Consider the following 16347-nt stretch of genomic DNA (forward strand, 5'->3'; position numbering starts at 1 on the left):
CTCCCGGCACGGGCGGGTCGGCTCCTGCGCAGCCGCGGCCCCGGGCCTAGGCGTGGCCCGGGCGCCACGCGGCGGTCGCTGCCCCGCCCACCCGTCAGCCATTGGTCGATCTCGCCGCGTGTGGGCGGGGCCGCGCCGGCTCCGTGCGGGGCGCGCGGCGGCGGCGGCTGCGGCGGGATCGCGTCCCACCCGTGCCACTGAGCCCATCCCGCTGAGCCCATCCCGCTGAGCCCATCCCACTGAGCCCGTCCCGCTGAGCGCGTCCCATCGCACCCATCCCGCTGAGCCCGTCCCGTCCCGTTCCGCACCGCACCATCGCCGGGGGATCCCGACGGAAGCAGCCGTGCAGGGCGACGCGTGTCCGGCTGGCCCCGCCCGCCCGGCCTGGTGTCCGTCTGCCGGTCCGCACGGAGCCGCAACCTCCCGGTGACACCGCTGGGGGCTTCCCTGCAAGTGCCAGGCGGGGCGGGACGCGCTGCTTTTGAGCTCGGAAATCAGTGTATGCAGCCGCGGCCGAACGCTCTGGGCGGCTGATGTCACGGTGAGAAACGGGGAGCTCCGCTGCGGGAATTTATTGGGATCCCTGGATGCAGCAGGCTGGCAATCGTGGCTCTCCTCGCCTCGTCCCTGCGTGATCTGCTTGTACCCGATCACGCCCTATTTATCCGGTGCTCTCCTGCCCCGGTCCCGGTCCCCCCTTGAAGGCTCCCGCAGCCTTCGGAACGTGGAACCGATTACAGCGACCTGCTCCCTCTCGCTTCCATCTGTGTTGCTTCCTTCTCTAGAAATGGATTCTGAAGCCCTTAGGAAGTACTCGGCATTGCACCCCAAGCCTGCCGGGCTGAGCCTGCAGTATGGCACCGCCGGATTCCGCAGCAAGGCCGAGCAGCTGGATCACATCGTGTTCCGCATGGGCCTCCTGGCAGTCCTCCGGTCCAAAGCCGTGACAGCGACCATTGGCATCATGGTCACGGCGTCTCACAACCCTGAAGTAAGAACTGCCTTTTCCTTAAACGTGGGACCAGCTCGGTGCAATGATGATGGGACGTGTTTCGGTAGAAGGGTGGAAAGATGTGATCAGTTTGTTGGAATTAAAGCTCATCACGGCACTGAGAGACCAGATCCTGAAGACGCTTGGACCTACTTAAAGCATTTAGCCTGCACCCTGTAAATACAATCTCTGATCTATCTGAAGTTATTTTTTCCCCTGTACACAGAAGTGGGATATTTTTCTCATGGGGAAATGGTGTAACGTAGGAAACATTTCGTGTTGCAATGTAACTTTCTAATGTTGGGAAGCTAGGGGTAACCTTGAGAAGAGAGGAACCCTTGAGTAAAGTCTGAAAGTTTTAAAAATAAACATGCAAATGCAGCAATTACAAATCAGGCATTTAGACTTTTGCTGCTGTGGAGCATTGAAGGATATTAGAATCTCCCCTTATGTAATTTTAATGTCAAATGAATTTCATACCAAAATTATAAGGGAGAAAGAGTTGGTTACTCAATATGCCTATTATAGTGCTTCTTTGGGGGCTTGGTGGAGGCTTAAATAAACAGCTAAGCTATTACATCCCAGAAGTTCTCCACTTTTAAAGCAGCAATGTGAACCATCTGTTGTCTGTCTTCAAAGAGCTTTTATTAGTTTCCCACTCTTAGACTTACTATTTTTTGTTCTTTTGTTTTTCTGCTAAGGAAGATAATGGGGTAAAGCTGGTTGATCCTCTTGGAGAAATGCTGCACCCTTCCTGGGAAGAGTACGCCACACAACTAGCAAATGCAGAGGAGCAAGAATTACAGAAAGTGATAACTGAGATCTGCCAAAAAGCTGCAGTGAACCTGCACAAAGATGCCTCGGTTTTTATTGGTAGAGACACCAGGTAATGACAAAGGGCTGTAGATATGTCCTGCTCTTATGGAAGTACTGGTGCTGTCTTCAGGGGAATTGTGTGGGTACTGTGTGATGCCCACCTGTGTCCAGCACTTTACATGTGTTTGCAATCCCTGCCGTGTTGGCTTTCAAGCTTTATTGGGAGTTGCCTACAATGGAGAAAGGTTTGGATTTCTTCGCGGTCAGTCTAAATCTTCTGGCAGGAAGCTTGTAGAGTCTTCCACACGTGCTTCCTTCCCATGTCCATAGAAAAATGCCTTGCCAAGGTTATCAGCTGTACTTGTTGTTTTCCAGGCCAAGCAGCGAGAAGCTGTCCCAGTCAGTTATAGATGGTGTCCAGGTTCTAGGTGGTCAGTACCATGGTAGGTTACACTTCCGCAATTCTAATCTCATTTCAAGTGGTTTTTTTTATGTAAATGTGACTCTTTTATGCAGCCCTAAAGCAACAGCCCAGACACATTTCCATCGTTGCTAGTAACAATCTTATTTCAGGGTGGTTGTATGGCTTTAATGCGAGGCAGGGCAGAGCAGGGTTATGTTTTCATATGACAACTTGAAAAATTTCATGTGTGTTTCCTGTACTGCATTTGTCCGTTTACTGTACAACTTATAAGCATCAATTAATTTTCAATTCAGTTCTGAATGCTGTTCCTTTTATTTCACACTAGATTATGGTCTGGTGACGACACCACAGCTCCATTACATGGTCTGCTGTCAAAACACCCAAGGGCAGTATGGGAAAGCAACACTGGAAGGTTATTATGAAAAACTGTCCAAAGCCTTTATGGAACTGATGAAACAGGTGAATAGTAGGTGTTGTCTTCTTCATGCAAATGTACAAAATTAATCTCTTCTGTTTGTTAACCTGTTTGGTCCTGAAGTTTCTAATTCAGCATGCTCTAAGTGTGGTTTCTCTAGGGTAACAGTTTCCTTTGCCCTTTCTTCCCTTGCACTAAGTCTCACTGCTCTGGAGAGAGTCAGAGGCACCTGAAGATTGACTGTGCCAATGGAATCGGAGCCCTGAAACTATCAGAAATGAAGCCTTACTTTCCACAAGATGTGCAAATTCACATATATAATGATGGAACCAAGGAGAAACTCAATCACTTATGTGGTGCAGATTTTGTGAAAGTTCACCAGAAACCACCTGGAGGTATGTAGTCGGTAATTTTATGTTGCTTTATCTCCTCTGCAAGGGTCCACATCCTTGGGTGAGTGAAGCTCCCTGTTTCTTACTAAGTGACTGCATGAATAGTTCTCCTTGTGCAATGGAAAGAGGCAATAGCATGGCCAGGTTTGGCACATCTCTCTGTTAGCCTGAACTGCTTGGAAGAGCACAGTAGCTCTCTGACTGGTTGAAATATGTTTGACAGTCTCTTCTGAATGTTAAGCTGGCAGAGTCCAAAGATCAGTCGGGCCTGGCTTAGTGTTATTTATTTTACTCTTCTTTGTATTATGAAGAAACGCTTTTCCGGGTTCCTGCAGAAGGGCTGGGTTAATTAACAGCCTGGTGCCAGTAGGCTGACTCACTGGCATATACCAGTGAGGAAGTTATGTCAATCCATTTTCTGAGAATCGTATAAAAGAAAACTCCTGAACTGGGAGAGCAGGCTGGTTTGGATATGTGATTATTTGAGGCTAAACTGAGTTCTCCATTGGACAGCTGTCCTCTCACTGCAACTGCTGGCCAAATCTGAACACCAAGATATGGTGTTGCTTCCCCTTCCCACACTGGTTGTGTACTGGAGAAATGCAGTGCTGGGAGCAGCACAGTGGCAGTACCTGCTGGGGTTGGATGCTTGTGCCTCATGTCTGGATCCCAGTTTAACTGTGCCTGAGTCATTTGTATGCAGACCTGTGCTCTGAAAAGAAAATATGTTCTCCTAATCACTCACTGAAATACATTACTTTATTTTGTTTCTTTTCCTGTCCTTAATTTGCATTTGTAACTGTGCACTAGGGCTGGACATGAAGCCCAATGAGAGATGCTGCTCATTTGATGGTGATGCAGATAGAATTGTTTATTATTATAAGGACACAGCTGGCCATTTTCACCTGATCGATGGAGATAAAATAGCAACTTTAATTAGTATCTTCCTAAAGGAACTTCTTGCCAAGGTAACTCCCAACATATGAAATTAATGCTGGCATTTTATTTTCTAAAGTATAAAATAGTCTAAGGAAGCTGTGTTGCTTGGTATGTGGTCTCTCTACATCTACCTAAAGTGAAACAGCTTTAAAAAGAGATCAGTCCTTTACCTCACTGCTGTGGCCAAAAAGGGGTTTGGAAAGTCTAAGCTTGAAGAGCTGCTTCAGCCAGACCCAAGAAAAATCAATACAGGATGTAAAAAGACTTGAACAGAATTCATGTTGTTTTAAACATACAGAACTTCTCAGTGAGCTGGTGCTTCCCTCTGGTACCCACGAGTTTTAATTGTACATTTAACATTTCTGATTAGCTTTCCATTTATCCTTTTTGTTTGGTTGTGTGCGTATGGGACAGTAAAATGTGGCTTGTTGGTTTGCTCAGGTGAAACAGAACTTCAAGATGGCAGTGGTACAAACGGCTTATGCCAATGGGAATTCAACACGCTACCTCCAGGAAACACTGAAGGTATTCTCTGTGTTTTATCTAGGTAGTCTATTTTTTAACTTTTATTTTAAAAGTAAATGCCACTGTAATATAATTGCTAGAAAAATTAAAATCAAGCAAAATTAAATTACTCTTTCAAACCTCCAATAGCGGCAAAATTCTTGGTGGCAAAGGAGACGCAAGAGAGCAGAGCTTAGGAAGTTCTAGTCAGCTTTTATTAATTTAAAAATGTTTAATGAAATCCCTTGGTACTTAAACAAACTGAGGATGTTATAGCTTTGCAACCAAGTGAGTCAGTAAAGACTCCTTGATACTTTGAGATTGATTGTTTAATTTTCTGCAGCATGTTAAATTTTCAGGAATTGAGAAAAGGTATTATTTGTGTTTGTATGTGAATCTAGTGTGTTCCCTGAAGCTATAAACTAAATTGGATTTTTCTTGGAGTTTTTTTCTTTATTTCTTCATTTACACATGAATAAATGAAATCTTTTTTAATGGGTTCTGCAAAAATAGTAGAGCATTTTAGCTCTGGGGCCTCAGTGGCCATGACGCATGGGTTAGTTTCCAACAGTCCTTCCAGGTTGGTGCTGAGTTCCGGCCTGCTGAGGAGAGTCTGTAACCTTGTTGTCATTCTCTGCACACCCTTGGGCTGCAGGTACCTGTGCACTGTGTCAAAACAGGAGTGAAACACTTGCACCACAAGGCCCAGGAGTTTGATGTGGGTGTTTATTTTGAGGCAAATGGACATGGCACAGTAAGTATGAGCATGTACACCATATGATCAGCCACTTTGTACAAAATTTTAGCTGAATTACATGGAGGAGGAAGTCCTTTCACTCTGCTAAGTTTTATAAACGAGACTTTCTCCTTGTTTGAAAATAGACTTGTTTACTCTTTCTGTCTTTATCACAGCATTGCCACCAGCTCCTCTGTGCTTTATGAGGGGATGGGAATACATGGTAGTAAACATTAATGATGGCTATTAGGGCTTAGATGATAAAAGCTTTGTCCTCACTATTGCATGTATCCTAGTTTTGTCTTGACAAGCTCTCATCTTTTTCCTCCAGGTACTGTTTAGCAAAGCTGCTGAAACTAAAATACGACAGCTGGTAAAAGAGGAGAAAGATGATGAAAAAAGAGAAGCAGCAAAGATGCTTGAAAACATGATCGACCTGATTAATCAGGTAAAATGAGATAACTGAACCACGGTGTTGGCAGGGTTAGCCTGTTTGTGAGCTCCTGTCAGGCTGCTGCTGGGGACTGCTGGAAGCTTCCTGATGAAATCCTGCCTCCCTGTCTTCACTGCTGCAGTGTTTTTCCCTCCCTGTTGGCAGACTGTGGGCGATGCTGTCTCGGACATGCTGGTCATTGAAGCAATCCTGGCTCTGAAGGGTCTGACTGTGCAGCAGTGGGATGCTCTCTACACCGACCTTCCCAATCGGCTGCTCAAGGTCCAGGTGAGTTACCAGCCACGCTGGCTCAGGCTACAGCAGCCTCTGGGGGCCCTGCCCACAGCATCTTTTGCCTGCACACATTTTGATAAGCTTTATTTTAAAGCTGAAACAGACCATGAAAGGGCAGGAATAGGTCATAGAAGCTGGGGAAAAACCCCAGAGGAGGGACAAGAATTTCACTTGGACTAAAACAGAAATACGACTTTTAAGAAGATGAAATAATAGCCAACTATGTTATATGGAAAAACCTGACCAAAACTCTTCAAATTTTAACTTAAGAAGAAATTCTAACTTTCAAATGAGAAAAATCTTGTTTTTCTAAGGTCTCTGCCTGCTGGGCAGCTGGATTTTTCTTGCTGTGCCACTTTTTGTGACTTGAATGTTCAAGTATGTATCCTTTGCAACATTCAGAGAGCTTGAGCAGAAGGTGCCATGTGGCAGCATTCTGTTAGACACAGTAAGGAAGCTCTGTGCTCTAAATTAACTGGAGGAAACAATTTAAGTTTCTGATCTGCTGGGAGAAGCTATAGCTTCAATTCAAGCTGTCCAAGAAGGCATGTTCAAAACTGGCCCTTTTTTTAAACTGAGCAGCTGAGGCTTCTCAAGACTTGGTTGATGCTGCAGGGATCCTAGGGCCCCCAAGTGTGTGAGCAGCCCTCTATTGGCTCCCAAACGGAACTCCTCTCCAGGCAGCACAACACAGCCAACTCTTACCTGTTTCTGACGCCACAGGTTGCAGACAGGCGCGTTATTGACACAACGGATGCAGAAAGGCGAGCGCTGACACCACCAGGGCTACAGGAGAAAATTGATGCCCTCGTAAAGAAATACAAACTGTCCCGGGCATTTGTCCGTCCATCAGGAACAGAGGACGTTGTCAGAATCTACGCTGAAGCAGACACACAGGTCAGAGCCTGACTCATTTATGAGTGGGCTTGTTCACATTAAACAATCTTCTGCCTAGCAGGGGGTGATGAAGGAAGCCTGCATCCATACTTGTCATTTAAGCATGCGTAACAAATGCTAAATTTGGAAAAAAGACTGTGATCACAAAAAGTCACTTTAGATTTTCTTTTATTTAGAAAAGTAATGTTTAATGTTCTCAATGTTTATCTTCAAAAGGAAAATATAAATGTTTATAAAGGCAGATTTAACACCAGATGATTTTGAAAAGACAACCAGCCTTCTGAGAGCTCAGGGTTAAGAGGAAAGTTACCAAGGTGGCCCTTAAATACACAATTTCATAAGAGGTGAAATAGAAAAAAAAAAAATTCTGGCTGCTCCTAAGTTAGTCCAGATTGGAACTTAAAGGTGACAGCAAAAGCAGGGGGCTTGCTCTCCCCCCTTCACATGCTCCTACCTGCTTCTCCCTGCCAATATGATGGCAGTGGCTGGTGGAGCAATATAGGGAACACAACATTTGCAGGAAAATGCTTGCCTTATTATCACATATTTGCTCTATTCTTCTCATGCTGGCAGCAGCATAACTAACTTTTCCAACATTCCACAGGAGAATGCAGATGCACTCGCCCACGAAGTGAGCCTGGCTGTTTTCCACCTCGCTGGTGGAAAAGGAGCACCACCCCAGCCTATATAATGAATGGCAATTAAAGCACACAACTTTTCTTACCCCTTTTAATAATACATTTTTTACCCTGTGCTGCTGTACACAGAGCCAACCCTTCCTGGGAGTAGCAAGGAGTGATCAGAACTGAGTGGAATATTACTCTGCTTATTCTTAATCTCCTTTAGCAACTTACCTCTTAATGAGATGCTCGTGCTGTTGAGTGTCCCCCTCCCCTAGTTTGTCTAACTTCTTGACAAGCCATAGCCATGTCCAGAAGGAATTCTGCCCCTCCTTGCCCCAGCTTAGTTCCTTGTCACGTTGTGCCTGAAATCCAACTCCCATACCTCAGAGCACTGGCCATGGCTGCACAGTCACTCTGCTGTGACTGTGCTCACAGTGGCTGCTGCAGAATCATCATCCCCACCTTCCCCCCAGAAGCCCAATCATCTCTGGGCAAACAGTGTAAGACAGAGGCTGTCACTAGTCTTCAGATTCAGTTAACCTCACTTTGAGGGGGAAACAATATAATGAAAAAGAATATTTGCAAATAATAATCTATTATTGCAATATTATCTTCATTAGAAACTTTATGACATTATTTAGAAAGTGATTTGCAGTAATAGTATTTTTAATCCTATTTTATCCTAGTGATCTCCTATAGGAGATCACTATTTTCACTTGAGGGAAGGGACGGAGACAAGTTTGTCTTCTGTGGCCTTAAGTGCTCCTCAGCACCACAAAGGGGCTGGGCCAACACACCAAGTATCCTCCTTGGCATACCTTGGCATACCTTCATTCAGGGTGTCTACCTCTGACAAACAGTCATTGTAGTCCTACATTAACTCCTGACATAATAGCATTTTACAGGTTATTAAATAAGCACAAGTTCCAATAGATCTTAAAAAAAGAAAAAAAAAAAAAAAAAAAAGAAAAAAAAGACAAAAATAAACGAAACAAATTGAAAAAATGTGCACCTTGTATTTTTTTTTTTTTTGTCATTTTTTTAAAGACAGAACTCAAGACAACAAAACATTTACTGTAAATAGTAGGCACTATGATCAATATGAGCCACCAATATTTAAACTTGATTCAGGCCACATCCAGAACTTCTCTTATTTACAAATATTTAACTTAAATACAACATTAAGTATTTCATTACATACAAAATAAGAAAAGAATACTATACAACTGGGAAAGATACAGTATTTCATTTAGATAGTTACACTACATATAGGCTGAGTAGTACCAGTTTGGTTCATGATTTTATGACACCTTCAAGAAAATCCTTCTCAACCATTTCTTCTATCTTCTGTCTTGCTTTGCTGGAGAAGGTCTTGAGGTTCTCCATTTTTATGTCCTTACTGGGAAAACAGTTGGGGTAAAGGACAGGGCTCCCTGAGTGTCCAACACATCTGCTTGTGACTTTGCTGTTAAAAACTTGGCTAAGTACATTGAAGAAAGGCAAGAGCTGCTCAATGCTGCGAACGGTGTAGATGGTTAAAAGCAAGTGACCTGGTTCCCAGCTTAGTGTTTTCCCTGAGCCATCCTCCTCTGGGTTTTTCTGCAAAGACAGAGACATGGGAAATAATACAGGACAAAACAGGAAAAGCACAGGTAGAAACTAAAGACTAATGTGTAACATAGCACTTTAGAAAAGCTCAAAAATATTTTTCCTATCCACATAACACACCAATACTGCAGTGTAGCTTCCAAAGCAGATCCTCTGCTGCCCCTCACCATGCTCTGCAGAGGCAGTGTCTGGGAGTGTACAGCTGGCAGTTGGCTGATGGAAGAGCTGCAGTAGGCATTCGAGTCCAACACCTCAGCCCAGGGCTGTCCCAAAGCAAGGCAGCCCCCACCATGCAGCCCTGTGGAGCTGCTCCCAGGCAGCACCCTGTGGGTAGCACAAGCTGGTGACAGCAGAAGTTGTGAGCTCCTTCAGGTGCTTTCCAAAGCAGGCTCCTCTCTGGTGACACAAACACAGTTCACCAGCTGATACTGCCAGCACCAGAGATGATAAACCCCAGAGGAGGTTAAAATGGATACAAAGCATTTTCACTTTCCAGCTTGAGTTCAGAGTTTTTGGGAAGAGCAAAAAGCAGTGCTATTTCTAGTATCACAAATAACACACATGGACATTCTGAGAAACACTTGAGGTTGTTCTCAAAGGAAAATGGCTCAGTTACTCCTTGTGTTCTCTGAGAAGAACTCAGTTATTATGTTCCTTCCATGTCATGGTGGGGAGGAATGTCAAAGGAAAGAATTTCAGGAACCCCACAAGCGAAGGCAGCAGTCACACACCAGATGCTCACCAGCAGCAGCACACTGCTGTAACCTACTTAGGGCTGCCTTAAATATCCGCACTGAAATACCCAAGCACCAATATCTAGGTTCTTATACAGTTCTTCCATATTTTCTTTATCTCTGAGGCAAAAGCCATACTCAAATCTAGACAGTAAGGTGTTATCACCACTAGAAACCGCTTGTTTGTACTGTTACTGACAAACCTGTGCAGAGAGCTTCTACCATGAAGCAGAATTCCAGCAGCAATGGATTTTATTCTGCAAGGAAGGAGAAAAGAAGCACGAAGGCCTCACCAAGAAGAGCCACCTGTGGATCCACCCCTGTCCCACCTGTGTCCCACTGCCCTGGTAGCACTTGTGGCTGAGGCAGGGGGTCCACTTGGTAGTGAAAGAAGAATGAAGGGGAAAGGACAGCAGTGGGAGCAGAGCACAAGGTAAGAATCACTGATTGCACAGCCTTTGAGCGAATAGATTTTTTTCAAGACATGATACTAAAACAAATACAGGTTTTGCCTTTTAAATGAAGCAACTGTCCTACAATTGGGACGCCTACAGGGCACCCATTTTGCAAACCCCAATTAGGTTTAAATTCAGTATGAATGTATTTGGTGGCTTGGCTCCCTGCCACAGGAGAACACTATTTTAGCTTTACAAATCTTCTGAAAAGAAAGGCTCACACCAAACCACAGCAGAGGGAAGACTAAAGTTCCAACACAGAAGGAGTTGTTGATGCCTCCTTCTTTAAACGAAGCTACTATTTTTTAAGAGTTTCTCCTTAAAAAACCTCCTCATTATATTCACAGAGAAGTTTCTTCCATACTGTTTCTGTACCATGCTTAGCATTACGCAGTGGTGAGCAGGATGTGCCCCCAGCACGCAGCAAGTGTCAGTGTCCCACAGCAGCCAACCTAATGGGGTGCATGTGCGAATTCCAACTCTGAGCAATGAAATACAACCTATCCAAGCCATTTCCTCATGGCAGTATTGGCTAAGCAAACACCACTAATTCCATACATGCTTAAAATGACAGTTAATTTGATGAAGACAAACCAGGGATTGTCTGTTTCACACCTGCAATTTGACAAAAATTATTTTACTATTTAATTTTATAATGATTCATAATCAGAATTCTTAGAACTAACATCAACTTTTTGTAATCTATTTTGTACAGGAAACAAACTTAAAAACTTCTCCTTTATTTAAAATTAAAGTTATCTATAAAAATAAGGGTTCTTAAACCTCAAATTCTCTCAGCTTTGTTCTATAACAAATCTGACCTCTCTTAGTTCTTACTGAATGCTAAATAGTGCCCAGGGCCTTGAGGTGATGGTATTATTATGGCAAGCTTGTTTCACAACTCAAGCATCAAAGGCCACCCTCACCTGATGCTTGGCCATCTCCATTCCCTCCAAAACCACCGTCTTAAAGTCCTCCTGTTTGTCCTGTGGAAGGAAAGAGAACTTTCAGACTGCATTTCATATATGAAAAGAATATTCTGCCGTGAAGGCCGTGCTGTTGCTTGGTTGGGTGCTGTGCTTCAGGTAGAAAAATCACCCACCCCGACAAGTCCATGATCCAGAAACGGCAGACTCAAGCTAGTATGGCCAAGATACTACTAGACAAAACCAGCACTGCCAGTTTGTGCTTGTGTTTATTTCCAGCACTGCCAAAGGAGGTTTTTAAGCACATTCCCCTCAGATAACAGAGCTTGAGCAACACCATACTACATCAATCTAAACATGAGTCAGAATGCCCTGAAGATAAATAAGGATCCGCTCCATTTTTCTGTTATTTTCTAAGAAAACCCCACAGCCATATGTAATAATATTCTCCTCTGCATAAAAAAGAAATGGCCTGAAGGCAATGTTCATTATCTCATCTTTATCTCATCATCATACACCTATCTATGGTTCAGTGTGCAACTGCTGCCATGACTAAGGGGTTCCAGAAATTCCAGGAAGTTTTCTGAATTCTTGAAGCATACTGTGGGAGTCCTGACTTCAGGCATCTATCTCAGCACACAGTACTTACCAGAAGCATGTATATTTATAAATCCCACATGATATATAAATTCATGCACAGAGATTACTTGGAGTGTGAAAACTTTCTGACAGATACTACTACATTGAACACCAGGGTTAGAGGCTATGCCTGAGGAGAAGGCAGTTAAAACTCATTACTCCTTTAAACATGCAAGAAGAGAAATTTAGTCTCATCTTCACAGTTCAAAAATGATAAAATGCAAAATGCAGATATGCTTCAGATACTAGTTTTATCCCCCATAATTGCGAGCCTTGCTTCAATAGTTCAGATCTGCCTGCAGCTAAGTTATCCCTAAATTTAATGTAGCCACTTGTATCTCAGCAGTAGTTCCTTTACTCACTGAAGACATAAAATTGTAAATGCAGTAGCTACAGCAAGCTGCCAGTGTTATAGCCCCAACAAAGACATACAAAGAGAAACCTGAGAATAAAACTTCAAAACTTTCTGCCATATGCCTTTGCACTTCCTCCCTATTTCCCTTGCTCACCCTTCAACATTTCCCAGTGAACTGCCTGTCCAAGAGGGCTCTGTCCTCACAGCAGGAGCAGCAAAATCTCTGACAGCAGCGGCAGCACTGTGGGATCTTACTTTGTGGCAGCACAAGAGATCTCCCTGGCACAGGCCTTGGCCAGCTTCCATCAGCTTCATCAGCAGATCAGGCCTCCAACCCCACTAACTGGGGGTTTAATACATCCCATGCATCAATATAATGACAACCCTAATCCTGCTCCCACTCCACAAATTGTGCAGCCAAGATTCCCCCAGAACCGTTCCTACTGATCTCTGCCTTCTTCTGTTCATCACAGACCCAGGCCCTGCTCAGTCTCAACACTCTTAGTTCTGTCATGTTTAAGAATGCAACAGGTTTTTAAATATTTGATTGTTATTTACAAATCTGGTTTTCTACTTCAAAAAGTAGGTAGTTAGACTTGTATCTACATATATGACTGGCTATCTAAAAGTGATTTTATGTTAAAATATATTAGATAATGGAGCATATTTTGCTTTTTAATTAAATAATACTTTTAAAGTTAGAAATACAAAGTCAATGATCATAACCATTTTGTCCGTAGCAGATTATGAATTTTTCTTTTGTCTGTTTGATAAATTTTGGGGCTTTTTTGTTTGGTTTGGGCCTTAGTTTTTTTTTCTGATTTGTTTGTTTTCTACACTTACGTATTGTTTTTGCCTGAGGTTGACTTGAGCTGGAACCTCCTGCACTAGATAAAATCCCTTCCATTCTTCATTGTTAAAAAAATTTAAAATATCCAAACCTAAACGCTGCTGTGAGTTACTGTATATGAAATTTTTCAGTGAAAAGCAAAAGGCAAAAGCAATATACCTTTGCTTTTTTTCGCAGCAGCTTTGCCAGACGCACCACATAGGGTTTGAATTCCCTCTGATGTGTTCCTTGTCTTCGTACTTCCAAGCCTGAATCATCTGATGCTTCTGGAATAAAAGCCCAACGATACCTGCCATGAGAAAACGCAAGCAGACGTTATCCATACTGAACATGCAGGCTTTTCTGAGCAATCAAAAACATGAATGGATGAGGAAATCTGGTGAATTATCAGAGAAGGAGGGAAGAAAAAAGAAACTGAAGTCATCCCTCACAGGAAAAATTAAATGGAAAAAATCTTCAACATTAGATTTAGAAATACACAGGGCACAACCTGACACAGTGTGCACAAATCCGTCCAGTCTCCAATCCACGAGTGTCTTTTAAACTGCAGGACAGTTAGGGGTGACCAAATGTCTAGAGAGCTGTGCCAGGGCAACAGCCTCACATTGCTCCAGTGTGCAGTGTAAAGAAGAGGCATGATACTTTCTTCTGGCCTTCATGGCCTCTCATTCCCAGGATCTCCAGCAAATGCCAATTGTTTTGCATCCATTTTTTTCCAACAGAAGAGGATTGCAGAGGCACTGGGGAAGCAGTTTGTACACAGGCCCGCTACTGAACAATAAAAACCTATGGGATCCCCTTTCTAAGAGGGTTTGTTGCCATATCTTCCAGACAGAGTGCAGGAGAGTAATTTAAGCAAGTCATGCTGAGATGACATGCAGTCCTCTGATCTCATGCATTACTCACTGAGATGGGTGGGTGTATTTTGAGTTCTTAGGCATTACTGCAACTAAGTACTTTAAAAATAAAATACTTGAATAAATCACTACTACTGATGATTTCTCAAATGTGGCAAATCTCTCACCACTGGCTAAATCAAACCAGCTTGAACTAATTTGATATGCAGCACCATTTGCCCTGGGGGCCACTCAGATACTGTGAGGGAACAAACTACGGGCTGCCCTGGCTGAAGTCCAAGGAAAGAAGGGAAACAGAAAACCAAAGACTCCTTTATACTCTTTTAGAATTTTACCAAGAGACATGGAAAAACATCCAACATCTTAAATGACAATGTTTTCTACTCACATCTGAAACTGAGGCAGGTTTTCAGATGGCAAAGCTAGAGCCAAGTCCAGAAATTTGCAAGCAGACAAATACAGGTTCAACCACCTCTGGCTGTTGTAGGATGTGGAAAAACCATTGCCACCTGTATAAGTTGTCTCCAAACCAGCGACAGATGGGCCAGAAGTTCTAAAACATATTATAGCAGGGAGGTGAGTCATAACAACCTTCTGCCACAATGGAAACTTTATTTTTCTTACTTGCCTTTACAAACATACAACTGTTTATTTACCAGCTTAATCCTGAATTCATAAATCGAATCGCAACACAAATCTGTGCAATGAGTGCAGTTCTGTATGCGTGTATATATATATGTGTGTGTGTGATAAAATGTCAATATGTAATGAATATGTTGCACTGTATCTTATTCCCAGATATTCAAATTATGAGGAAGTTTAAAATTGTCAGTCATGTTGATATTACTTAATTTGAGGCAAAAACTCAAAACAAAAAAAAACAAAAAACAACCACCCAAGAGAACCTAGGAAAAAAGTGAGCACAACTTGGGGAAATAACTCTGGCTCATTTGAGAAATCTGCCTCTGCTGGTAGCATTGACTGAAATTGGATCAAACTGTACAGAAAATTATCTACCTCACTTTTCTAATACAAGAAGAAACTATACATTTATTTAGACAAAAAAAAAGTGCATCCGTCTTATATAGAGTAAGTGTATGACATAGAAAAGGTGTTAAGTAATGTCACTCATAATTTAATTGCAGTAGCAGTGCATTTCAGTCAGGCAGACATTGTGGCATTCCTTTAGCGATTTATAAACAATCTGACAACAGGGCTTTTTTTATTTTTTCCTGAACAGTCTGTCCCTGGTACTGCAGTCAGACTGATCTACCCTTTACTTCTTCTCATTTAAGCTCAACAACTCTAAGACAAATTATTTTAAAGAACGACTCATCTCCCCATCAGCATACCAAGGGATTTTTATAAAGTTTAACAAGCAGGAAGTTCATATATTTACCTGGAAATGTCTTCATCAGCAGTGAGCTCCTGTTCCATCAGTAAAAACACTTGCACCTGAAGATCAAATGCTACTTTTTAATACCGTTTTAAATAGACTATGACTTGGGAAAACACTAGAGGAAAGATTGAGTAATAAGCCTTAGACAAATAGTTTGGAGCTTTATTTCCTCTCCTGTATGAGTGCACACTGATGCACCTTATATATAACCTGAATAACACAAAGGCCAAAAGGAACTGTCTCTTTTAAGGCCAGGAAAGCTCTCAAAGGCTTATCGCCTCTGCTACCTAGAAAGAGAGCAAGATCTAAATTAAATGAGAATAACAAATCATTTAGTGGAGCACTCAGGCTCAGGTGTGAATTCCCAGAAGCACCACAGTCCTCCTAACTGAAAGAAGTTGCAAGACTGGTAACTTGTGTAAAGGCCAGGGGACAGCACAGGAATCAGAAGACCACACTGTGTGGAATGGGTTTTCTAGTATTTATACCATTGACAGGCTTAAAATTAAATACATCTATTGTTAAAACAACACACTTTAAAATATTTTATATAGCTTTTCTCCTTCTATTGCTTGGATCTGTGGTTATTCAAAGGCTAGGTTAGGCACCTGCAGATTGACAAAATGCCATCACAGCAAAGATTCTGGTTTGCTCCCTCTGGTACTCAGTCCCTTGGGAACTCCTTGAATAACAGGCTGAATGGATCACAGCATGCACTAACCACCCTTCCTACTGCCAAAGCTGAAACCCCAAAGAGTGTGTCAAACAGCAAACACAGGCGATTCCGCAGGTAGAAGCTCTAGAAACAGGTATTTTTACTGCTTTTTAACAGGAGTAAAATGAGAAAGAAGAAATCTGGGCCAACCCTTGTATAAATCTAGTTATGAAATTTAGCCACAAAGTGACTTTAATGACCATCAACTGCCAGTAAAGCATGGATTCTGACTTCTATACATGGATACTCATCCCCATTGCTGGAAAAGGAATGACCATGAAAGTAGAAACAGGGAACACTGAAAAAGAAGAGAGGGAGTTGGAATGGTGCAGAGGGTACACAAAC

General features: G+C 42.8%; 2 protein-coding genes across 11 annotated transcripts in view; one reads left to right on the forward strand and one right to left on the reverse strand.

Moving 5' to 3' along the window:
* The first annotated feature begins 175 nt into the window (after window positions 1-175).
* PGM3 (phosphoglucomutase 3) lies at window positions 176-8403 on the forward strand. Its single transcript, XM_040060576.2, has 13 exons — window positions 176-541; window positions 786-991; window positions 1693-1877; window positions 2183-2250; window positions 2557-2690; window positions 2846-3041; window positions 3849-4006; window positions 4419-4502; window positions 5137-5235; window positions 5549-5665; window positions 5816-5938; window positions 6668-6841; window positions 7446-8403. The coding sequence occupies exons 2-13, from the start codon at window positions 788-790 to the stop codon at window positions 7530-7532; spliced, it is 1629 nt and encodes a 542-aa protein (XP_039916510.1). The 5' UTR covers window positions 176-541; window positions 786-787; the 3' UTR covers window positions 7533-8403.
* Window positions 8404-8460: 57 nt separating this feature from the next.
* Window positions 8461-16347, reverse strand: part of DOP1A (DOP1 leucine zipper like protein A) — a 60129-nt gene continuing 52242 nt past the window's right edge. For 7 of the 10 annotated variants that reach the window (XM_040060567.2, XM_040060566.2, XM_040060564.1 and 4 more), the window contains 5 exons: window positions 15288-15343; window positions 14277-14441; window positions 13191-13320; window positions 11188-11247; window positions 8461-9063 (listed from right to left, as the gene is read on the reverse strand). In XM_040060567.2, coding sequence (XP_039916501.1) covers window positions 8758-9063; window positions 11188-11247; window positions 13191-13320; window positions 14277-14441; window positions 15288-15343 — 717 coding nt within the window. In that variant the 3' untranslated portion in view covers window positions 8461-8757. The remainder of the gene's footprint in view (window positions 9064-11187; window positions 11248-13190; window positions 13321-14276; window positions 14442-15287; window positions 15344-16347) is intronic. The other 3 variants (XM_040060570.2, XM_040060575.2, XM_058420079.1) reach the window with 1 other exon arrangement.

Source organism: Hirundo rustica, chromosome 3, assembly GCF_015227805.2.
Source record: "Hirundo rustica isolate bHirRus1 chromosome 3, bHirRus1.pri.v3, whole genome shotgun sequence".
In the NCBI taxonomy this organism is placed as follows: domain Eukaryota; kingdom Metazoa; phylum Chordata; class Aves; order Passeriformes; family Hirundinidae; genus Hirundo; species Hirundo rustica.

Excerpts from the sequence above, each read along its gene's own strand:
- PGM3 (XM_040060576.2), top strand. The coding sequence starts at position 788 with ATGGATTCTGAAGCCCTTAGGAAGTACTCGGCATTGCACCCCAAGCCT. Across the intron at positions 2,251-2,556 it reads TCTAGGTGGTCAGTACCATG|ATTATGGTCTGGTGACGACA; the intron begins GTAGGTTACACT and ends ATTTCACACTAG. Across the intron at positions 3,042-3,848 it reads TCACCAGAAACCACCTGGAG|GGCTGGACATGAAGCCCAAT; the intron begins GTATGTAGTCGG and ends ACTGTGCACTAG.